General features: G+C 35.4%; 2 protein-coding genes across 2 annotated transcripts; one reads left to right on the forward strand and one right to left on the reverse strand.

Moving 5' to 3' along the window:
* The first annotated feature begins 2100 nt into the window (after positions 1 to 2100).
* LOC128556786 (uncharacterized) lies at positions 2101 to 4408 on the forward strand. The gene is made up of 3 exons (XM_053542470.1): positions 2101 to 2261; positions 2789 to 2945; positions 3749 to 4408. Exons 1-3 carry the CDS (start codon positions 2169 to 2171, stop codon positions 3994 to 3996), a joined length of 498 nt encoding a protein of 165 aa, XP_053398445.1. The 5' UTR covers positions 2101 to 2168; the 3' UTR covers positions 3997 to 4408.
* Positions 4409 to 14510: 10102 nt separating this feature from the next.
* Positions 14511 to 15995, reverse strand: LOC123544673 (uncharacterized). Its single transcript, XM_045330734.2, has one exon. It carries the CDS (start codon positions 15993 to 15995, stop codon positions 14511 to 14513), a length of 1485 nt encoding a protein of 494 aa, XP_045186669.2.
* Positions 15996 to 25115: the final 9120 nt, after the last annotated feature.

A 25115-nucleotide genomic window follows, 5' to 3' on the forward strand; every position in this document is an offset into this window, starting at 1 on the left:
CTTATGTTGTTGGTTTGGATAGTATTAACACTATGACCTATTCTTGGCATAATATTAGTGATGAATATGACAATAAAAGAATTCGTTATCATAATGGTAAGGATTGGAAAGATATTATATTTACAAATGGTTCTTACAGTTACACAGATATTAATAATTATATTAGGGAAACATTAATAAGTAATGATGATTATGAATTTGATAAATCAGAAATTGCCCAATAAGTTGGAATTTGATTTAAGTGTTTTAAGATTTGATTCAATTACAGATAATTTTAAGTTGGATTTGGAAATATCAAATTTTCATACATTGCTTGGATTTGAGAAAAAAAAATTAGACAAAAATGAATGGGGAACTAAAACACCAAATATAACTAACTCTGTGGAATACATTACATTCATTGTGATCTATTGATAATTCACTTGTTGATGGTAATTTCAGTGATATTATCTATGCTTTAAGTACTGCAGATTTAACAAGAGCTTATCCATTTACAAAAGAACCACAAAGAGTTGGATATTCTGAAATTAATAAATATATTATAAATTCAATTAGAATATATATTACAGATGTATTTGGTAGAATAATTAATTTTAATGAGGTTGAAACAAGTTTTACACTAATTTTAAAAGAAATTAATTAAAACTAAAGTTTTAAAACTTTAATTATGAAATTAAAAATTTTAGTTTTATATAATGTACAAGAAAGTTTATGACAAAAATAAAGGAATATTTATTTATGTTGATGCTCACACAGGAGAAGAAATCATACACGGAACAGGTATCTTTGACACTTTAACGAAATTGCTTTCAAGTTCAGCCGCATCTTCAATTAGCACAGCTGGAAAAAAAGCTTTGGAAACAGCAGGAAAAGCAGCACTTGAAAGTGGAACAAAAAAGGTTGGAACAGAAGTTGGAAATTTAGCTGCAGCTAAAATTGTTGAAAAACTTAAAAAGAAACCTGCTCCGGCAGTTGGTAATTTAATTGCTAAGGAATTACAAGAAAAGAATAAATAAAAATAATGATAATGAGGAGGATATTCATATGAGAATAAATAGAATATTGTCAGGATCTGGGACTTTAGCTCGTGCTGGAACTTCAGCTCAACAAAAACGTATTAACAGATTAATTTATAAAAAATAAAATAAAAACTAAAATAAAAACTAGAATAAAAAATAAAATAATATATAATATATACATGTTTAGAACAAAAGAATATTGCGAAAGATATGAATTAACTCCTATTCAATTAGATACAGCATTAATATCTGTCCTGGGAAATAATGTTCAACAACAAAAAAACTGATATCACTTTACAATTAATGATAGAAGTTCATATTTTGATTGGTTTAATGGTTATTTTGAAGTAAGTTTTAAAGTAAATAAGCTTGCTAATGGTAATAATTATGGTGGTGGAGATCAAATTGCTTTAATTAATAATGCAACTTCATTAATTGATCAGTTAGTGGTTAAACAAAATGGAAAAATTGTATATGATTGTAATAATTTATACAAAGTAATAAATGTAAAGAGTTTGGTTGAACTATCTGAAGATTATGTAAAATCAACTGGAACAAATGAGTTTATTTATTTAGATACTACTGCTACTGCTGTTGTTGATGATAATTCGGGTTTTGCTTCTAGGAATTTATTAATCCAAGGTGGTAAAGAAGTAAATGCTAAAATTCCATTAAATAATTATTCATTTTTTCAGGTTTAGAAATAATATTTTACCTCCAAGTCAAATTCAAATAACACTGCAGCTGACAGATGATGATGAATTAATTTTTAGAGCTAATGCTGCTGATCCTGGTAGGGTAATTGTAACAAAATTAATTCATGGGTTCCACGTTTAATTTTTAATGAATTGGGTTTGAATCTAATTACTACTGAAAGATTTAAAAAAGCAAGATGGTCATACCTTAGGGAAATGGTGACACAATCAACTGATACACAACAAACTAATATAACCTTTAGAATAACAGCTGGTGTAATAAAACCACAACATGTATTTGTTTATTTACAACGACCTGACAAAAGTAATTCACAAGAACATAATCCACATTTATTAGATACATTTAAAATTAATGCAGCAAAATATATTACGTTTATCAGCGTTACTTCACATTCTGCATCAATATATCAATCCTGTTCTTGGTGGTGAAGTAATGGAAATCCAGCATGTGATACCTCGGAAGCGATTACTGCAAGCGAAGACGCTGTATAATAGTATCGTACAACACAAGGCATTGTTTCTGCAGGTATGTTTCATATTTTATTATTTCAAGTGAAAGAAATGACATCATGAATGTAAACAGATAGGTAATTACATTGAATTATATGGTAAATCACTTAATACTGTATATATTTTTTAGATAATAGTTGAGAGAGTTAGTATTATGGGTGTCTTTGGTGCAATTTAAATGTGAATGCATCGTATTGTAAAAATTATATCAAATACGACAGAATTGGTTCTTAGCACATGCCTGGCACCATTTTAGGTCGTCAAGCTCGTTTGTATATGCAACACTGGATTAGGAATGGTAATATATATGTAAATTAATGCAGAAAGTTGTTAAATTTAACATCTCGTTTTAAAAATGCTATGAGGAAAAACATTTTATCAAAATTGAAAAACGTATTTCTAGATGTACATATGGCGCTAAATATCACGTGCATGTGTTATCAACATAATTTCGTGGTCAAGATTAAAACATTGGTAGTCATATTAGATTGATTGATATAGGTAAATGATAATTGTTTTATGTTATTATTTATTAATAAACAGGCCGTATCACAAGAAAATGGCAAGAAAGTACATATCAAGTCAACAATGACATTTAGGGAGAGAGTTGTTAATGCTGTATGCAAGAGCAGAGGACCTGCAGTAAGCACCCGTGCATTACAGCGTCAAATGAAGGGGGCTCTATCTGATAGTGTTAAAGGTAATTGTATAGAGTAATGACTTAAATATCAGAACTGTAAGTAAATATACTTATATATATATAAAACTTCAATTTGCAAGGAATTAACAGCAGTAGACTTCTGTGGGTTTTTTTTATTATTATTTTAATTCTTCACTGCAAGCGATTTCATTTGTACACATATCTTCAGGCAGTTTACATTCTGAAGTAATACAATGACGTCACGTCATAACAAAAATTACGGGAAACGTCGTAAACAGACGTTACGGCAAAGTTCAAGAATACCGTGTACATGCACACAAAACTTGGCAGAAACAGATGTTGTACCATTTAAAAAGGGGAGTTAATAACTGTTGTTGAAACATATTTATGCGCGATATATAAGTTAAGAAATAATATCAAGATGATTACTTAAAAGGTAATCATAGCTTAAAAATCAATTGTGGGTACTCTGAAAAGAAAGAGTTACTCAAATTACCCACTTGTTCTTTATGGCAAAAGTGGTATATAGCCAACTATAGAAATAGCATCAAAAATTAAAGGGAGGTAATATAATTTAAAGATAAAACTGTATTACAGGAAGGAAAAGAGATAAAAAATTAAAGAACAAAGCAGTGGTAGTACGTTAAGTGTACACATTGATTATATTAATTTTTAAACAATTATGACTTTTATTATTTTACGTGTAAAGATAAATGAGCAAGCATATATAAAGAGGAGATTCTAGTTACCCTGCACACATACAATAAAATTTAAAGAGCTCGCCATTGGACGCGGGCCTAACAACTATTGACAAACGCTAATAAGTTCTGGTTTGTTTTCAGTTGAACTGGAAGAACTGCAGAGGACAGGATTTGGTGTCTTGAAAAAAGTCAGGTGTAGTGTGTTGTTTTTCAAGCTGCCTGGTTGCCTGATAGACTCTGAAATTGGACCGCACATGTCATATCTGAAGATTGCGGGACTAGATGTAGAAGGGTACAGCGCACTGGTCAAAGACATGAGCAGGATGAACGCTGAATTAATACAAATATGTAGGATCTATCACCCGCAATCAGCAATGATGGAAATTTAATTGTAGATATTAAAAAATAAAAGTATCAAAATGTTTATTTATAGATTAATGTTTTTTTTTTTTGGTCTGTCAACCTGTCGACCTGTCAACCTGTCAACCTGTCGACATGTCAACCTGCCGACTTTTAAACCTGTCATCCTGTCGAACTGTCAACCTGTCAACCTACCGACTTTTAAACCTGTCAACCTGTCGACCTGTCAACCTGTCGACCTTTGAACGCCATTATATTCACAGATTAATATCTTTAGATTTTATTAATTACTCCCGAATTACTTTTTTAATTGAAACAATAATTATTAGGAATAAGGGCTATAAGATTTATTTGTATTCTGAAGTATATAGCCTCATAACACAATTCAGTAACCAAATTACTCATTTATTACACCAGAATTATTTTTTGCTTATACTATACTTGATCAAGTATAGTATAAGCAAAAAGTAGTCTCGTGTAGTGTGTTGTTTTTCAAGCTGCCTGGTTGCCTGATAGACTCTGAAATTGGACCGCACATGTCATATCTGAAGATTGCGGGACTAGATGTAGAAGGGTACAGCGCACTGGTCAAAGACATGAGCAGGATGAACGCTGAATTAATACAAATATGTAGGATCTATCACCCGCAATCAGCAATGATGGAAATTTAATTGTAGATATTAAAAAATAAAAGTATCAAAATGTTTATTTATAGATTAATGTTTTTTTTTTGGTCTGTCAACCTGTCGACCTGTCAACCTGTCAACCTGTCGACATGTCAACCTGCCGACTTTTAAACCTGTCATCCTGTCGAACTGTCAACCTGTCAACCTACCGACTTTTAAACCTGTCAACCTGTCGACCTGTCAACCTGTCGACCTGTCAACCTGTCAACCTGTCGACCTTTGAACGCCATTATATTCACAGATTAATATCTTTAGATTTTATTAATTACTCCCGAATTACTTTTTTAATTGAAACAATAATTATTAGGAATAAGGGCTATAAGATTTATTTGTATTCTGAAGTATATAGCCTCATAACACAATTCAGTAACCAAATTACTCATTTATTACACCAGAATTATTTTTTGCTTATACTATACTTGATATCAATAACGGTTAACAAGTACTTTACTCCTTTATTATATTTTGAAAAAGCTTGCATGTCAACTAAATCAGCTGACCAAGTATCATCAATATCATTAACTATCACTCTTCGTTTCCTAAATTTTCTTTTAATTGGTTTGTGTAATTCTTCTGCTAATTCATCGCTCCAGCGGTAGCTTGGTGCAGTGATTCCGGGGGTATACTCTACCCCCTTTTCCCGTTTTTTGACTTTCGTTTTTGTCCCAACCCAAGTTTGTATTTCGTTTTGATAGCTGGTTTTACAACTAAATGTTTTGCAATCTTTTCTCCAAATGTTTTTGATTTAGTGTTATTTAAATTGGAAAGCATTTGCTTATCACATGTACTCTTTTTTACATCACTGTCATAGCAAAAGTCATGGTCCATACATACTGCATCCAGTTCGTTGACAGGAGGTCCGTTATCTAAAGGATTTCCTGGTCCACAATAGTTATATCCTGGAAGTGTTAAACCTTTTTTAGGTAATAAAGGTAACATTGCTTTATGAATATCTAAATTACCTGCTTTGAAAGTACTTTTAACGAATTTTGATTTCGTTTTTCCGCAAGACGAACAGGTAGCTTTTATCATTTTTCTCCCATTTTTTGTTATAACATAATGGGGGTTTATATTATCAGTAAATCTTCTTTCTTTCAAACAATATATTTTATTTTGTAAACTCATCTATATCATATGTATTTAAATTTAACTTTAAAACTTTTAATTGGGTTTAAAACCTGTGGATTTTAAATTGTCCGGCATTGGTCAGTCTGGACCGAGGGGTCAAAAGGTTAAGTGGGGTTAAAGTGCCAAAACAAACAATTACTATACTACTATTGTCTTGACATGTTCGCAACAGTTTTTCGATGAAGGTAACACATATAAGAAAAAGGGAAATAACATGAAAACTCGTGTAAAAACTTAAGGAAAAAATGTTGAAAAATACTTTCTCCACCTGGATTCGAACCCGCATTAAAAGTGTCGTAGGTGTACAGCTCCTGTGCTCTAACCACTGTGCTATTCCCGCTCTTGCTTTTCCTTCATATTTCTCAATAGCTATAAATGCTATCATTGTCGCAATTCTTAACTATTTTGCTGTGTTTGACTCTTCCGATTAACGTTTGTGAACAAAATATCACCTCGGGCGGACTATACAAACGTTCCTCATGATGAGACAATCTGTCAACAAATGATCTAAGCTTCTCGGTTAAAGGTCATGGTCACTGTTTATGATCAAGTGAAATAAACAAGGAAGAATATCCAACAGGGAATGTCACGTTTTTAAAACGCAGCCTCCCCAAACGCAAACCCAGCACGCGGACGCGCACACAATAAACACACACACACACACAATGCAAACACACAAGGACGAAGCAAACAAATAATAGAACACAGTGGGGCACCGCCTTGGAAGGGTCAGTGGCAAAACCACCACTGGGGAGCTTAAATCGGTTTATGGTGAACCTAACCTCACATTTACCCCCATAATGTTCAAAAGTCACATGACGTTGTAAATAAAAGTTATCCCCGTTAGGTGGAACCCTAACAGATGCAAATTCAACAGAAATAATGTAAAAGAAAAAATGCTCTTAAGGGCCCGACGAAATAGGCCAGAAGACGGAAATCAAAATAGCTCAGTTCTGGTGGGATTTAAAAACTATTAATCAAAGAGTCCTCCATCTGTTCCATCAGACACAATCAAAGAGGAAAGCGTAGCGTCCAACTGTTAAAGGGCTGAACACCAAACATGCGGTGTGTCTCAAAACAAGTTTGTTTCTGCCCAATAACTTTTAATAGCATTGAAGAATTTTTTATTACTTCATATGATTAGATTATTTGTCGCGCACATGACCCGTGGTTGTCTGTCAAAAGTCAACGTCACTATTGAAGGTCAAGTAAAAATTTGTTTCCATTCCATAACTTTTATGTGCATTAATTGATCACCTTAATACGGCACACAAATGTTTCCCTTGATGAGACAATGTGTCGTGTACATGATCTATGAATGTAGGTCAAAGTCACTATTGAAATTTAGGATATATAGCAGTTAGCTTGTCGGTCGGGACGTCCGTTGGGGCTCATGGTTTGCGGACAGTAACTCCTGAAAGGCGTCGACTCTGTGGTCAGTAGATGAAAGGTCAATGTCACAATGACCTGTAACAGTTAAACGGTTTCCGGATGATAACTTGAGAACGCTTAGGCCTAGGTTTATAAATTTTAATTCACAGTTGTAACATAATGAAATACAGGTCAAGTCGACTTTGAGGTCAGTAGGTCAAAGGTCAAGGTCACAATAACTCGGAACAGTTCAACGCTTTCCGGAAGATAACTTGACAACGCTTGGGCCTAGGATCATCAAATTTAATAGGGAGATTGGCCATGACCAGCAAATGAAACTTATTAATTTTGAGGTCAGTAGATCAAAGGTCAAGGTTACAGTGACCCGGAACAGTTAAAACGTTTCCGGACAAAATCTTGAAAACGCTTAGGCTCATGATCATGAAAGCTAATAAGGAGGTTGGCAATGACCAGCAGATGATTTCTATAGGCTTCTGGTCAGTAGATTAAAGGTCAAGGTCACAGTGACTCGGAACAGTTAAACAGTTTCCGGACGATAACTTTAGAACGCTTTGCCATATGATCACGAAACTAAATAGGGAGGCTGAACATGACCAGCAGATGATCCCTAGTGATTTTGAAGTCAGTAGGTCAAAGGTCAAGGTCACAGCAACCCTTGCAGGGTTGACAGATTTAAATCATTTTTGATACACAGGTTCAAGTTCGACTTTGACATTGGCTTACTTCCGTGACAAGACCGTATTATGGGGGTATAATACGTCACTCCTGTGACAGTTCTAGTTAGTCTTAACACTGTTGCCAACAACCACAAGGGACGAACACTAACAAAGTTTTATGCCGGTAGGGGACATCTGTATTGCCACTGCAATACTCTGTCACTTTAACATAAATGTTTTAGAGATGTTTTATGATTTATGTTTTCAACACAACTTCTTCTCGGCAATACATGGCCTTTTTGTGTCGATTTGCCGTAAAATCCAACTCACTCACTCACTATAAATGAACTTATAACAAACACCTGACATATAGCGAACCGTGATTTGAGCCGTCGGTGTGTGTAATTGCTATTATTTATAGGGAATCGATACTACCGATTTTCGTCGCGAAGCAACGAAAATCGGAATCGATCCCTCTACGGTAACATGCGGAATACCGAATGAGATATACACTATATAATTTACAAAAATGTCCTTCCGGCACGTGCACAAAGCGTCTGACTTCGGTTTTTTTTAAAGAATACGCCTTTTTCCATGTGCCTAATAAGCGTCTACATAACTTGTCCGAACCGCAACGTCTTGCACATCAGTACAAATATGGGCGGTGATGTTTTTATTCCAAAATCACCTTTAAAATGATACCGAATCGATCCATCTACGGTAATATGCGATATACCGGATGAGATATTTACTGACAATTTAAAAAATATGTGTCCTTCCGTGCTATCTTAGACAGTTCTGTTTAAATGTTATTGGATGAGTTGAAGTCGGATCGGTTCCCGATTGAGGCAGTGCCTTATTTCTTATTATTCATTAACAAATTTACTCATATCGTTCTGTTATTGATTTGATTCTTAATATCTATTCTAGTTCACTTTTTCAATGTTTGTAATAAACGCACACATAGGATTAATATTTTGTTCCTCCTTGTTTACAGTATATCTACTGTCAAGGAAACTTAACTGCTTTGATAAATTCGGAATGTGTATACATATGATTATCTCTCATGTCATAAGAACACATGAAAAATTACAACTGCACTGTCATGCTTCTAGCATTATCGCACTCAAATTAATGTGATGATTATAAATGCGTTGATAGGAACTCTATTGCGAAAAGACAATGAGTGGTGATGTTACATTTTCCTGACCTAAAGTTGTAGTTTAGAGATAAAAATAGAACGTTCCGGTAGATTTCTCGGATGCAGAATACAGCCAGAGAGCCAAGCATTACAAAGCAGGCCAGCAACAAAACAAAACTGTTGTGGAATGATTTTGAAGATTGCTTCAAAATCTAACAAAAGTACATTTTAATTAAAATATACGAAAAAGAAAAATAGGTAAGGTGTAGAGAAAAAGATTTGACTTCTGGAAGAAGTGGAAAAAAGCAAGAATGAACATTCAACAGGGAATGACACACTCAAGATTCTCCGTCTTCCTACACTGCAAACCACAGCAGCGCAAACATGGACGTACCCGAGATAAACAAACGGACAAGCAAAAACACAACATAGTGGGGCACCGCCTGAAACGGCCGGTGGGCACCTAACTTCACTCATAGTACAGGGACATGGAATGCAAATGCATGGGGGAGGGAGGAAAGAGACACACTACCAGCAAACAAGATAATATACGAACATAAAATACGAAACTGTCAAAAAAAATTTGAAAAAAGGGGTACAACGGAAACGGGGTTCTTTAAATGCGTTAAGGGCTTGTCATCCTCGAACTTACCTATTTAACAAGTTAGACAGTCTCCACGCAGAGAAAGACACTACTTTATGTATAGGTGACAAAATACCAGGTTATATAAGGTAAAACATAAAAGGGTCGATTTAAGGTATAAAGACTATTAAAAGAAAGAATATTATTCAAAATGTTCATAAATTGATCATAGAATAAATATAATGTAATCACATTTAGCCACAAAATGAAAAATCTGTAAACGAAAGTGTTTAACTTTTTTTAACGGCCGTGTGGTGGACATAAAAACGTCGTCCCGTACTTGGATCTAGTATTGTTTTTTTCTGGTTCTTTGAAATCATGGAGTCAATTAAATATTTATGTGTTAGACTATGTGCACTTTCCATTACCTCTAATGAATAGACTCGATCAAACCTAGACTGCTATCATTTAGCTCGGTTGCATTCTATGCTTCTAAAGAATCTTTATATTAAAGACTTTAGTACAAAGGTGTGTTTTCATATGATATATATAATTATATGATATATATAATTTTAATTCTTCACTGCAAGTGCTTTCCAGTGTGCATATCTTCAGGCATTTTACATTTTGAACAAATTATTAATATAATTAATTATAATAATTATTGAAAAACCTCAGAAGTGTACTGCTGTTATTCCTTGGAAATTGAACTTTTATATATTTAATACCTGCAAAAGGATTTTACTGACATTTATATATAAGAGAGAAAACTTTGGCCAGAAAGATAAATTTTTTCATAACAAAGATTTCCTTATACACGAGTTCGCTACAAATGATTTTTACTAAATAAGATTCCCCTATAAGCAGATATCGGGAGTTGTTATGAATGTCTTACGTGTAAACAATACTTCACAATCACAACAGCAAATTCATATATTGCCGCCTATATTACTGATGTGCTAGAATATGGTTGACAATTGAACGATAGAAATATAATCTTGAGATCATTATTTAGTTATTCTAACTATAAGCAATATCTAATAAGATTTCCACAATACTGATATTGTGCTGTGCTTTTTCTGACACAGTATTAAAGCAGATATCTATATGTTGGATGCATTCTATAGTCTATTTCCAGTAATTGTACCTAATAATGGTAATGTCTACGGGGCCTCCGTAGCCAACAGGTTAAGTTCGCTGACTTCAATATCACTTGCCCTTCACCGATATAGGTTAGAAGCATCTATCGAGGCGTTGAATCTTTCATGTGAGGGAGCCATCCAGCTGGCTTACGGAAGATAGGTGGTTCTACCCGGGTGCCCTCTCGTGGTGAAATAATGCAAGGAGGGTCACCTGAGGTCGTCGTCCTCCACCCTCAAAGCTGGAAAGTCGCCTTGACTTATAATTGTGTCGATGCGACGTTAAAAACAAAAGATAATAAACAGACCATTAGAATATGTAAATGTAAATTGTGTTGACTCGCCTGGATAAAGTACATACTTTGACAAGGAATATTCATGTTCAAGCTTTAGATATAAAGTCTAATATAAAGATTACAGCGATTCCCATAAGCTTAATGCAAACCCATCTTGCCCTGTCCTGTACCCTGAAGGTATATATGAACCTGTGAAACTATCTTGTTTATAGGTTTACTCTTTCCATCAGTTAAGGTCAACCTATCACCTATTGTGCCATTTTAGTAACTTGCTGCGGACGACAGAGATCACATGACTGTAACGACAGGTCAACTTACGTATAACATGACCAAACTTGACATAAAAACAATCGGACAGAATCAGAAAAGCAAGTCAGAATATTTATATAAACTGTAAATGAACTGAATTTGTGATGCTAATGTTAAAGATATCTGACTGTATAAAATCACGCTAATTAGAAGTAGAGGTATAATAAGCATATAGATTGTGACAGTGCCAATATGAATGAGGTTCAAAAAGGCAAATGTGAATAAAGTCTAAATGTATTACAACATATTACAACATGCTTTGACGTATATGCCTAGTGCATGATGTTTGTTTTAATATTTTACACACATGGCATATTTGGGTGGTTATGTTTCCGGTGCCGCCCATAGGAAGCAAGCTAGATCGCAGGGTTGTGAGTTCATCCCCGGGCGAGGCGCAAGTTTCATTTCATTTGGTCGCTTAAGTGACTGAGCGGAAACTGTATTTCTTTCCTGTTTTAAGGAATGAAGGCTTTATCCTCTCTAAAGTTTCCATTTCGTTTATAGATGATGATGTTGCAGATGATGATGAAGATGCTGATGATGTTGCTGATGTAGAAGAAGATGACCTTGACGTAGATGAAGATAGGGAAGGAGACCTGCTCCTTACCCTTTTGGCTGTTGGTGCTGGTAATGTTACATGTTTCCGTTTTCCTGAAAATACTGCTTGTGGGCGTGTGGCAATTCTCTTAGTAGGGGAATGATTTTCTTTGTTAAAGTTATCAATCGTTAATGTGTCTATTTGATTTATGAACTCTTGTAAGCTTTCTTCTGCTGCGGTTCCTCTTTCCCCTGTTACAGTATTAAATCTTATAAAATCCTGTCTACTACGATGGCACATAGCCCCTGGTGTATTCCTCAGAAACACTTTCCCACACCGTGTGCATTTATAGTTAACCTTTGAGTGTTGTTCGATAAGATGTGCTCTGCATTTTCCCTTTGTCGTGAAATGCATGTCCATGCAAATCTTGCGGTTGATAGCAAACCCAATAGTAAAGATAAGAACCTAGGGCATAATGTAGACGTACAAACTGAAATAGATGTAGAAAATTTAGACTTAGAGTATGTAACTGAATTGCAGAGGTCAGACCCAATAATCAAACATGTGTTGAACTGGTTTGACATAAACGAGAAACCAGACTGGAATAATGTTTCTGAACATAGTGTAGAGTTAAAATATTTCTGGTATAGGTGGGAATCTCTTGTTGTAAAAGAGAATATTTTGTACAGAAAGTGGGAGAATGATGTTGGAAATTCAGTTGAGTTCCAACTTGTGTTACCAAAGTGCCTCACTAGGTATGTGTTGACACAGTTACATGATACTGTGACAAGTGGTCACTTAGGGGTTAAGAAAACTTTAAGAAGGGTCAGACAAAGATTTTTTTGGTATGGCCAAAGAAAGGATGTAGAAATATGGTGTAAGAAATGTATAGTTTGCGCTTCCAGAAAAATGCCATACAAGAAATTCAAAGCACCAATGAGAAAATTCAATTCTGGGGAAAGATGGGAAAGAATTGCGATAAGGTAGGAAAAGCTAATATAGGACTACTGGTTAAAGCAGATTTCAAGGTGATAAAAGCTTGTTCACATTCTGAGGTCCACACAAACTTGTGACCTTTTTCTGAGAGTGCATGCAAAGGTTTGGCAATAGTTGAGAACCCTGGGATAAATTTTCTGTAAAATGAAACAAGTGATGTAAAACTTTTTACATCTTTAGCTGTTCTGGGTCTCGGCCATTCTTGAACACTTTTAACTTTATCTGGGCATGTTGAAACACCATCCTCACTGATCACATGACCTAAAAATGTAACCTGTTTTTGAAGGAAATTACACTTCTTGGGGTGTAATTTAAGATTAGCCTGTCTCAATCTGTCCATAACTTCTTGCAAATTTACCAAAGCTTGTGAATACACTAGGACTATTACAAAGACCAAAAGCTAATTTACAAAATTGCCATTGTTGACCACCTTGCAAGCTAAATGCTGTTTTAGGCCGACTCTCTTTCTCGATATCAATTTGCCAAAATCCAGCCTTAAGATCACAGACTGAGAACCATTTTGCAGACGATAAGGCGTCTAAATTATCATCTATTCTAGGGAGAGGCTGATACTCTTTCTTTGTGGCAAAATTCAATTTTCTGAAGTCACAGCAAAATCTGATAGATTTATCAGGTTTTGTTACCATTAGAATCGGTGACAGCCATGGAGAACATGCAGGTTCGATAATACCATCTTCAGACATTTTCTTGATTTCGGCCTCTGCCGCTTTACGTTTTGCTAGTGGTACACGATAAGGATATGTCTTAACCGGTTCCGAATCACCAGTGTCTATCTTATGTGTAACCAAATCAGTGTGACCAATGTCCCTATCATTTCGTGAAAATACATCTTGATTCTTTATGAGGAATTGTTTTAACTTTTCCTTTTGTTCATTATCCAAATGCACAGATGACTTCTCAATTACACTAGTTAGGTGCTCGGGCACGGCTTTACTACTATCTGCTAACTTTTGTACATTATGGTTAACATTTCTGACTGCTACAGGTTCATTGACAGTGACAGGTTCTAATACAGCAGTAACTGTATTTTCATAAACTGTGCATGGTTCACTTGAAAAATTTGCAATTCTCATGGGAAATTTGCCATTTTCTGGACTAATTAAAGTCTACTAACAAACCTGATTTCTTAGCAAATTTTACATTTGGCTCTACCAGACATTCTCTATCCTTACTCAAGCTATCTAAAGGTTTGCCTTCTACAATCATTTCTGTTTCAGGGGGAATAACTACAGTTTCAGTTACAGCAATTCTACAACAACTGGCTGGCACATCCTTTTGATTCATGAAACATGGAATTCTCTCCCCTTTCAAAGCAATATACCCCTTACTCAACATTATGTCACAATTGTGTTTAAACAGAAAATCTAACCCAATAATGGCTGGTTGCTTTATGTCAGCTATTAAAAACTCATGAACAATTTTCTGTTTTCCAATACAAATTTCTATTTCTGCTTTTCCATGAAAAGATGATGACTCACCAGTTACAGTACAAAGTGAACTTTGCACAGCCTGGATAACTGGTCTCATAGAATAAGGCCATTTCTCAACGGTTTCTTTACTTATTATACTGACATTTGCGCCACTATCAATAAGCATAGTCAAATTAGATTCTATTATTGTAGCTGAAACAAAATATCCATGGTCAGAACCTAAGTTATTTAATGCAATTTGGGACCTTTTTGAGTTGTCGAGCTGCGATCCCCCCAGCTTGACTTGTTGTCGTTTCCCTGGATTTGTCTGTTGAACCTGTGTTGGTCTGTATTTTGGTAAGACCATCTATTATTTTGGGTACCACTGTTGTTGGGACCATTGTTGTAAAACCCATTATTATGAGGTCTATGGTTATCATAGTGCCTGTAATAATTGCCATTTCTCTGATATTTTGATCTGTTTTCATTTTGAATCCTATTTCTAGATTGATGGTAGGTTTGGTTTGAGCTCTGACTCTTACTGCCATTATTGCTTTGCCAACTATTTGTCTGTCTATTTTGACTGCCTACTCTTTCTAGTCCTACGCTATTTTCTACTTGGGATGAGCTTGCAGTATTTTCTTTTGAATTATTGACCTTATCTACAGTACAGACAAGCTTATTTCTATTTCTGTCAGCTAATCTATGTGCTTCCATACGTACTGCTATTTTCTCGGCTTCAGAAATAGTCTTTGGTGCTATTTCTCGTAATCTTAACCTTATGTCAGAGTCATTCAGGGCATCTATAAAATTATCAAGAGATAAGGCCTCGATAACATCTTGACTACCAGTCGGATATGCTAGTCTAGTCATTTTTCTAATTGATTGAGCCATTTCCGGAATGGTCTCCCCTTTTCCACGAACACGACTTTTTAACTGAGTTCGAAATACCTCAGCCTTGTTTTCGGAACCAAACCTTGCCTTGAGTTTCTCTTCTAGCGAACAAAAATCGCGCCTTTCGCGTTCATTCATTTCACTTAAAAGTGAACGAGCCCCACCTGTAAGACTACTGGCCAAGTACAATGATTTCTGCGCATAGTCCCATCCATTTATTTCTGTCGTTATTTGAAACTGAGCAAGAAAATCTTGCAAGTCTTCATCACCACTATAAGTTTGGGGTCTCATTTTTAGGTTGTTTGTGGGTCGGGCTATGGACAAATTCTGATATGTGGGTACCATTTCATGTACAGACTGTTGAATATTTTGACCATTTGACAGACAGTTATTATTTTCTGCCCCATTTCTTGAATCATAACAAGATTCATTTTGTGCTTCATAACTACTTGTGGCCCTTGTCACTTGATGATTGAATCTTATTTCTGGGTCCGGATGTTCTATCTCAGACATTTTAGATTTTACAGTACATAGTTCAGTTTCTACCTTACTCATTTGTTTTTGCAGTTGGGAATTTACATTTTGAATAGTATTACCCAAACTAGTAATTTTTTGTATAACTTGAGACATCTGGCTTCCCATATAATTTTCAAGGTCTCTTATTCTAGAGTTTTCAGTTTCAACTGGTTGTGGGGCAGGGTTTGGCGAGCAAACAGAACTATTCTCATTTATACTAGTATTAATACTAGTCTCATTTCTCTCAGTAGTGTCATTTTCATTGGATGAGACATTTCTTGAGGCACTGCCTCCAAAATCATAAACATGTAAATACTCATCCATTTTATTTTTGTATTAATTTTTCTGTGATACTGTTAATTATGAATTTACAAATGTATGAATTTTAAAAGCTTTCTTTTATTTGAAATATTGTAAAATACTATATTTGTTTATAACTAAACTATATTGTCATTTCTCTTTTCAGAAAGAAAAATTCCTGTCACTGATCCGATCAACAGTGCTGGTGAAGAAGAAATAAGTGTAGTTTTATGTAGATCTACAGTTTCAATCATTAAATCAGACTATCAACCCACTGTTCATTTTCTGTAATCAAAACTCATTGATTAATAATGGGAGCTATTGTACTCAATAATCACAAACACCAAGTCAAGAACTTATCATTTATTATCCAGTAACTGTACATCTGGTTCAAACATCCGGTTGGAAAATAACCGACACTTTGTATAAAGTCAACAGAATTATCTGTTACATTACCAGGTTTCTCAAATCCTTTTAACCGTCCAAATGATATTTCTGTTTTTAGACACAGAAAAGTTAGTGTCTTGTGAATAACCAAATTTCAAATATCTCTATTTATTATTTATCTGTGAATCAATCATCTATCAGTCAATCATCAATCAGTCTATCAATCTATCTATCTATCCCACTTCTGACACCAAATGTTGTTTCCCCTAAAATGAGAATGATGTTCTCTTTTCTGTGAGTCAGGATTTAAAAAGGCTTAAGCTTATCGGGCGTTTAATAGAGGTAACAACATAATAGGAAATTGGGTTCGGTTCTAATCTACAGAGACAAGAAAGATATGTCCAGTTCTATCTATTTTATTAAAGGTCTAATACACCTTTATTTATAAATTCACACAACAACAGACAGTTAAACTTTTTTATAATAGAATCTGGTTAAACCAGATTGTGCATTATCAATGTCGGTTTTCAATATAAATACATACAAGTCCGAGTTCCAAGCATACCAGATATATTAAATGAATGATACGGTAGAAATTCTTATTTGACCGGAATGGGTCAAGTCAAGATCTGGTCAAGTTCCAGATTGGGTCAAGTTCCAAAAGTGGGTTAAACCTTCTAATAAATAAATTAGATTTATATAAAAATGGTTAAAGATCTAGGATCAGTGACAGGTTAAATGTTTAATTAATTAAAACGGGTCTTAACCTCCATGTGAGGGTACATTTTCATGTAGCAGCCGGTTTAAGCCTTCTAGCGCTACTGTTTACAAAAGATGCTGAGTGGACTTAAATAGAATAAGGGCGCGCGACCTAGTACAATATGACGTCACACGGTGCAAGAATACACAACGTGCAGTATAGCGCGGTCTGCTTGGAACTCGCATAACTCGATAAAACAAGCGAGTTAAAAGCTGAAATCGGTCTCAAAATGAAGCTAAGACATTATATGATCTATAGAAATCGGTAATACAGATTGTCAGACAGAATTATGCGTGAAAATGGCGATAAAACTAGTACCAAATCTGGATCACGAGGCGCTTGTTGAAAAGGTAAACAAAGAAAGTACAGCGCCCCGTTATTTTGTAAGACACAAAAACAATGTTCATAGCATTATAACAATATAATAAATTATGTTGAGATGATCGCCTTGAAATATTGATCGTCCTAGGTGTCCACAGTTCTCTTCGTACTAATTCGCAAATGTCTATTATGGGAAGCATAAGGATAATTAATCGCTGGGTACAAATGTAATGTGATGATGATTGTTAAGTCTGCAAACATATTGTAAGAAATGGATGCAACGGAATTACCTAGAAATCTCGATAAAATGAAACGATTTTAACTTCCTGTTTAAAATGAGTTCCTTTTCCTGTTTATAGACTGATTTCGTAAATTTTATCAATGAAACATCTTAAGTACTAGTCATTGGGTTGACAACTGTTGTATAAAAGTGGACTTGTTTTGCAAGCATTTTATTGATAGTGGATAGCAAAACAATACCAATGCAAGATTAGTCAGGTAAATGGAGTTGAATATAAATTAGGTGTTTTAGATGACAGCATTTTAGATGACTGTGGTACTGGATAGTAGGTTTGTATGTTCTTCTAAACGGAGCTGTTGATTCTGGTTGCTAAAACATTAACAACATTTATACCTTTAATCTCCAGATGTTTATAAAAGTATGTTGTCTGTTTTGCAGAAAAAGAAGAAGGATTTAATTTCTTATTATTTGAAAAAGAACTGAACGACGATAAATATCTGGAGAGGATAATGTGTTCCTCACAAAGGATTTCAGTTGTTATTATTGCAATTATACTGATATGGAAGATCTCACAGGCAGAGAGCCAGCTATGTCGGGTTACACGTCGCGGCTGCAGGGACACCAGATTGAATCGTTGGGGCAGAGGTCGGTGTGCTAGACTTGGCGACATATTAGATAAAATTATGAGATGTCACCGGTATGGTTCACGTTGCCGATGCAACGTAGTTGGCAATAAACCGGGGAATATTGGAACAGATTATGACGGGTCTGAATACTATGACAATTTTTTGTATTCTGAAATATATTAAACAGTTTTACAAAAATCAAAATGGCTACAATATTACATTCCTTTAAAATTTGGAAACATTCTGCTTCTCGTTAGACTAATAGTGCCAAAATGGGAGGATATTTGAACATTAATGTTCTGTGTTTATTAAACAAACTTTGAGAATATGAGATTTAATATCAATTGATTTTTGTTTAAATTATCTTATTACAGTACACAAAGATATATCTTTTGTTGATATATACTTTAAAGAAGCACCACAAAATAATTGTATTCTTTTGTATTTCCATGATGGTAATTATATATGCTTTGAATGAAGAAAATGAGTATACATACAAACAAATTGACAGTGACATGTATAAGGCCAGAACAATGTGTTTAATATCTAAATATAGTATTAAATTAATGTAGTAGTATGCACAGTACTTGATGTATTAAGTTGAGTTTAGACCACACTTCTACAGTGAAAATTATTATTCTATGTTTATAAAACTATACTTAAAAGAGAATGACTGAATAAGTTTGAAGTTGCGAAAACACATTAATTCAAGGAGGGCCTAAATTGTCCACCTTTCACCTTGTAGAATATCTCTATTATACAGGTATTATCAGAATAATTTGCACGAAGTACAAATGGGAGGAAAAAGTAGGTCACTAGGTCGTGGTAGGTCTTTAAGTATCATAATTAATGTACTGTTGAATGTTGTTTTTTTAGCCGCAAGTTTTTATTTCCCTGTATATACATGACACCTAATTTGTTAAACGATAACACAGCATCGCAAAAATATAATATTTATCTCAACATTGTAGAAAACGTTTCGAACCTGAAGATGTAATTAAAGACAATATATCAGAAAAAGTATTGAAACATTCTACATGTATTTGCTATGTTTTTCTTTCTTACGTACAGGAAACATGTTGCTCCTTTTGTGCATGAAAAAAAAAATAACAATGAGCACTTAAGTTTTATGTTGAAGGTTTTGAAAGTACCAGCAGATGATAAGTCTAAGTCAGGTACATGCTTTTGTTTTTTATTGCAGTTATTTCAGTGGAATTCGACTGTTCCTAAAACAACCATGATTTCTATGCTTAATAGTGTATCGATTTCTGAAAATTGCCTTACAAGAACATTTGTTGTGTTGGTCATTTACCAGACATTGCTTTGAAAGAAACATTTTACGTGGTGGATAATATACATAATAAGACACAATACACACATGTGATGAATAGCAGAAAGAGCTAATGGGTAACTTATGTAATGAAATATCTATTAACATAGTGAGGAATTTAGCTCGCCTGCTAAGCTCAGTAAACAGAGCGCAGATCTATGGATCGCTAGGTCGTGAGTTCGATCCAAGGGCGATCCGTATGTTCTCCGTGACGATTTGTTACGACATTGTGTCCTTCACTGATTCGTGTTGGGAAGTTGATGACAGTTAGTTACGGAGAACAGGCTTGTACTGGTACTGAATCCAGGAACGCTGGTTAGGTTATCCCTCCGCCGTTACATAACTTAAATACTGTTGAAAAACAAACAAATACAAAGAACAATATAGATTAAGCAATACATGGCAATATACAGGCAAACCATCTGGTACGGTATAATATAGATCAAGCTGTATATGTGTGGATGGCAGTGTCCTTGGAATTTGGGTTTTACGTTGCATTTTCTCTGGTACTTACTTTACTACTAACAAGATTTTAAATAACTTGAACCAGTCCCAACTTACATTGTAGTTTTTGGCCAAAATGGCACAGTTTCAGTGAAACAGTCTAGGTATAGTTTATCCATGACCGAGGCCCCTTACTTTTGAAAATCAGCAAAACGAAACCAAACACAATCTATACCGTATAATGTGATGTAAAATTGTTCTTTTTGAGTGTAGTAAAAACACGCTCACAAAACAATTTCTATTGTGTTTAAAAAGGATACTATCAAAATACAATTTTCGAAATTATCTCATACAATATTTTCATTTGCCTTCTTGGCTAAGTGGTCAAGATGCCCAAAACTGCCTGCAAAAAGAGATCTTCCTCTACCACCATAAACTGAAGTCGCCATAATACCGTATAGCGGGTTATTTCTACGGGGGAAATATTTCTGCGATTCTGCGGTCTCTCGGTAAAATCGCAAAAATATTTCCAGCAGAATATTCATCCAACAAAAATTTAAAACGTAAAAAAAATCTGCATTGTTTTCATCAACGTTGTTTCACGATATGTTTCCCACGGTTATCCGAAGTTCACATTTGCATGGTCTAATTATTTGAAATGACCGTCGTCATCTAATAATTACCGATAATGATATAATTAGGTGTGATGGTCAATCAAAATCCTAACTGTTAATCCCTTAGAAAACGTTTCTTTATTTTGTTTCTTTGTTAGATTTTTTGTGAATGTAATATACTGAGTGAATTTCACTTGAGTTGTTCTTATCAATCCCTTATGAACATCTTCCAAACTATACCCGAGTTAAACCTTTATACTTATGTAACCGTTATGCCGATATACCGTAGTTTGCAGTTCTAGTGTGTACAATTGTTGTTGAACTTATATTTGTTCAATATTATGTTATTATATCCTACAATACATTCATTAAAATCAAAGCTATTTAACAGCAGTTACTGGTAATTTAGTTTATTGTTTTCATACGTTCTCATTCTCACGACGTCCGATCATGCGGGAAATACCTCTTCCTTGGTATCAAAAACGCAGAAATTTCACGTCCTTTTATGTGAAAACGCAGAAATTAAACACGCAGAAATTACTTTCACAATTTTTGGGACCAAAACGCAGAATATTTTGACCGCAGAAATAACCTGCTATACGAAACCTTAATTTAGCCGGTGTGAAAACAAAAGAAAAAACAAAAAAGATTGCGAAAGTAAGAACGGGGAGGCTACTCGAGAAGAAACCAACTTGTAATATTTTTGTATTTTAAGTGAGTGAGTAAGTTAGATTTTACGGCGAACCGACACAAAAAGGCCATATATCGCCGAAAACAAGCGCTTTTGAAAACGTAAATTGTAAAGCATCTCTTAAAACAATTATGTAAAAATGTATAAACATATAAAATGTAAAGTAAATTGTAAAGCACGTCTAAAACATTTATGCAAAAACGTATATAAAGGGTTAAAATATTAGTGACATGTTGCTCCTTGTGTGCATGAAAAAAAGAACAATGAACACTTTCAGTTTTATGTTGAAGGTTTTGAAAGTACCAGCAGATGATAAGTCAGGAACATGCTTTTGTATTTTATTGCAGATATTGCAATTATTTCAGTGGTATTCGACTGTTCCTAAAACAACCACGATTTCTATGCTTCATACCAAATTGATTTCTGAAAATTGCCTTACAAGAACATATTTGTTGTGTTGGTCATTTACCAGACATTGCTTTGAAAGAAACATTTTACGTGGTGGATAATATACATAATAAGACACAATACACACATGTGATGAATAGCAGAAAGAGCCAATTACGGGCAACATATGTAAAAACATAGTAAGGAATTTAGCCCGCCCGCTAAGCTCAGTAAACAGAGCGCAGATCTATGGATCGCTAGGTCATGAGTTCGATCCAAGGGTGATCCGTATGTTCTCCGTGAAAATAGTATTTTTCTTAGCTTCTAAATACCTTGAAGCATGTTTACTCCCCCGCAAAGACTTTTTTCGGGTGGGGGAGGATATATAGCAGTTAGCTTGTCGGTCGGTACGTCCGTTGGTGTTCATGGTTTCCGGAAAATAACTCCTGAAACACGTCGATTTTGCGGTCAGTAGATGAAAGGTCAAGGTCGCAATGACATGTAACAGTTCAACGGTTTCCGGATGATAACTTGAGAACGCTTGGGCCTAGGTTCATAAATTTTAATTCACAGGTGTAACATTGTGAAATACAGGTCAAGTTCGACTTTGAGGTAAGTAGGTCAAAGGTCAAGGTCACAATTTTCTGGTCCTTTGGGATCATGGAGTCCAGTCAACATATGTGTAATAGAGTTTCGCTTAAGCCGGTGCTAGGGGGCGTGAGAGGTGTTGCACATTTCATTACCTCTCATGAACAGACTCAATCAAACCGAGTCTGCTATTATTCTTCTTGGTTGCATTCTTTGCTTCCAAAGGATCTTTTTACAGATTTTATTAACTATCACAACAGCAGTCTTTAAGTGCCGTGTGGCGGCTGTAAAATGTCTCCCCGTACTTGGATTCAGTGTTGTTATATTTTCTGGTCCTTTGGGATCATGGAGTCCATTCAACATATGTGTAATAGAGTTTCGTTTAAGCCGGTGCTAGGGGGCGTGAGAGGTGTTGCACATTTCATTACCTCTCACGAACAGACTCACTCAAACCGAGTCTGCTATTAATCTTCTTGGTTGCATTCTTTGCTTCCAAAGGATCTTTTTACAGATTTTATTGACTATCACAACAGCAATCCTTAATGCCGTGTGGACATTGTAAAAAAGTTCCCGTACTTGATCAGTGTTGTAAATATTTTCTGGTCCTTTGGGATCATGGAGTCCAGTCAACATATGTGTAATAGAGTTTCGTTTAAGCCGGTGCTAGGGGGCGTGAGAGGTGTTGCACATTTCATTACCTCTCACGAACAGACTCAATCAAACCTAGTCTGCTATTATTCTTCTTGGTTGCATTCTTTGCTTCCAAAGGATCTTTTTACAGATTTTATTAACTATCACAACAGCAATCTTTAAGTGCCGTGTGGCGGCTGTAAAAAGTCTCCCCGTACTTGGATTCAGTGTTGTTATATTTTCTGGTCCTTTAGGATCATGGAGTCCATTCAACATATGTGTAATAGAGTTTCGCTTAAGCCGGTGCTAGGGGGCGTGAGAGGTGTTGCACATTTCATTACCTCTCATGAACAGACTCACTCAAACCGAGTCTGCTATTAATCTTCTTGGTTGCATTCTTTGCTTCCAAAGGATCTTTTTACAGATTTTATTGACTATCACAACAGCAATCCTTAAGTGCCGTGTGGCGGCTGTAAAAAGTCTCCCCGTACTTGGATTCAGTGTTGTTATATTTTCTGGTCCTTTGGGATCATGGAGTCCATTCAACATATGTGTAATAGAGTTTCGGTTAAGCCGGTGCTAGGGGCGTGAGAGGTGTTGCACATTTCATTACCTCTCATGAACAGACTCAATCAAACCGAGTCTGCTATTACTCTTCTTGGTTGCATTCTTTGCTTCCAAAGGATCTTTTTACAGATTTTATTAACTATCACAACAGCAATCTTTAAGTGCCGTGTGGCGGCTGTAAAAAGTCTCCCCGTACTTGGATTCAGTGTTGTTATATTTTCTGGTCCTTTGGGATCATGGAGTCCATTCAACATATGTGTAATAGAGTTTCGCTTAAGCCGGTGCTAGGGGGCGTGAGAGGTGTTGCACATTTCATTACCTCTCATGAACAGACTCAATCAAACCGAGTCTGCTATTAATCTTCTTGGTTGCATTCTTTGCTTCCAAAGGATCTTTTTACAGATTTTATTAACTATCACAACAGCAATCTTTAAGTGCCGTGTGGCGGCTGTAAAAAGTCTCCCCGTACTTGGATTCAGTGTTGTTATATTTTCTGGTCCTTTGGGATCATGGAGTCCATTCAACATATGTGTAATAGAGTTTCGCTTAAGCCGGTGCTAGGGGCGTGAGAGGTGTTGCACATTTCATTACCTCTCATGAACAGACTCAATCAAACCGAGTCTGCTATTATCTTCTTGGTTGCATTCTTTGCTTCCAAAGGATCTTTTTACAGATTTTATTGACTATCACAACAGCAATCCTTAAGTGCCGTGTGGCGGCTGTAAAAAGTCTCCCCGTACTTGGATTCAGTGTTGTTATATTTTCTGGTCCTTTGGGATCATGGAGTCCATTCAACATATGTGTAATAGAGTTTCGTTTAAGCCGGTGCTAGGGGGCGTGAGAGGTGTTGCACATTTCATTACCTCTCATGAACAGACTCAATCAAACCGAGTCTGCTATTATTCTTCTTGGTTGCATTCTTTGCTTCCAAAGGATCTTTTTACAGATTTTATTAACTATCACAACAGCAATCTTTAAGTGCCGTGTGGCGGCTGTAAAAAGTCTCCCCGTACTTGGATTCAGTGTTGTTATATTTTCTGGTCCTTTAGGATCATGGAGTCCATTCAACATATGTGTAATAGAGTTTCGCTTAAGCCGGTGCTAGGGGGCGTGAGAGGTGTTGCACATTACCTCTCATGAACAAACTCAATCAAACCGAGTCTGCTATTATTCTTCTTGGTTGCATTCTTTGCTTCCAAAGGATCTTTTTACAGATTTTATTATGTTTTCAACACAACTTTTTCTCAGCAATACATGACCTTTTTGTGTCGATTTGCCGTAAAATCCAACTGACTCACTCACTATAAATGAACTGTATAACAAACACCTGATATACAGCGAACCGTGATTTGAGCCGTCGGTATGTGAAATTGCTGTTATTTATAGGCAATCGATACTACCGATTTTCTTCGCGGAGCAACGAAAATCGGAATCGATCCCTCTACGGTAACATGCGATATACCGAATGAGATATACACTATCGAATTAAAAAAATGTGTTCTTCCGGCATGTGCACAAAGCGTCTGACTTCGGTTTTTTGAAAGAATACGCTTTTTCC

The sequence above is a fragment of the Mercenaria mercenaria genome, chromosome 4 (genome assembly GCF_021730395.1).
Source record: "Mercenaria mercenaria strain notata chromosome 4, MADL_Memer_1, whole genome shotgun sequence".
NCBI classification, from domain to species: Eukaryota; Metazoa; Mollusca; class Bivalvia; order Venerida; family Veneridae; genus Mercenaria; species Mercenaria mercenaria.

Coding starts and splice junctions, on each gene's coding strand:
- LOC123544673 (XM_045330734.2), bottom strand. CDS start 15,995: ATGGATGAGTATTTACATGTTTATGATTTTGGAGGCAGTGCCTCAAGA.
- LOC128556786 (XM_053542470.1), top strand. CDS start 2,169: ATGGAAATCCAGCATGTGATACCTCGGAAGCGATTACTGCAAGCGAAG. Junction 2,262..2,788: donor ACAAGGCATTGTTTCTGCAG/GTATGTTTCATA, acceptor ATTAATAAACAG/GCCGTATCACAAGAAAATGG. Junction 2,946..3,748: donor TCTATCTGATAGTGTTAAAG/GTAATTGTATAG, acceptor GTTTGTTTTCAG/TTGAACTGGAAGAACTGCAG.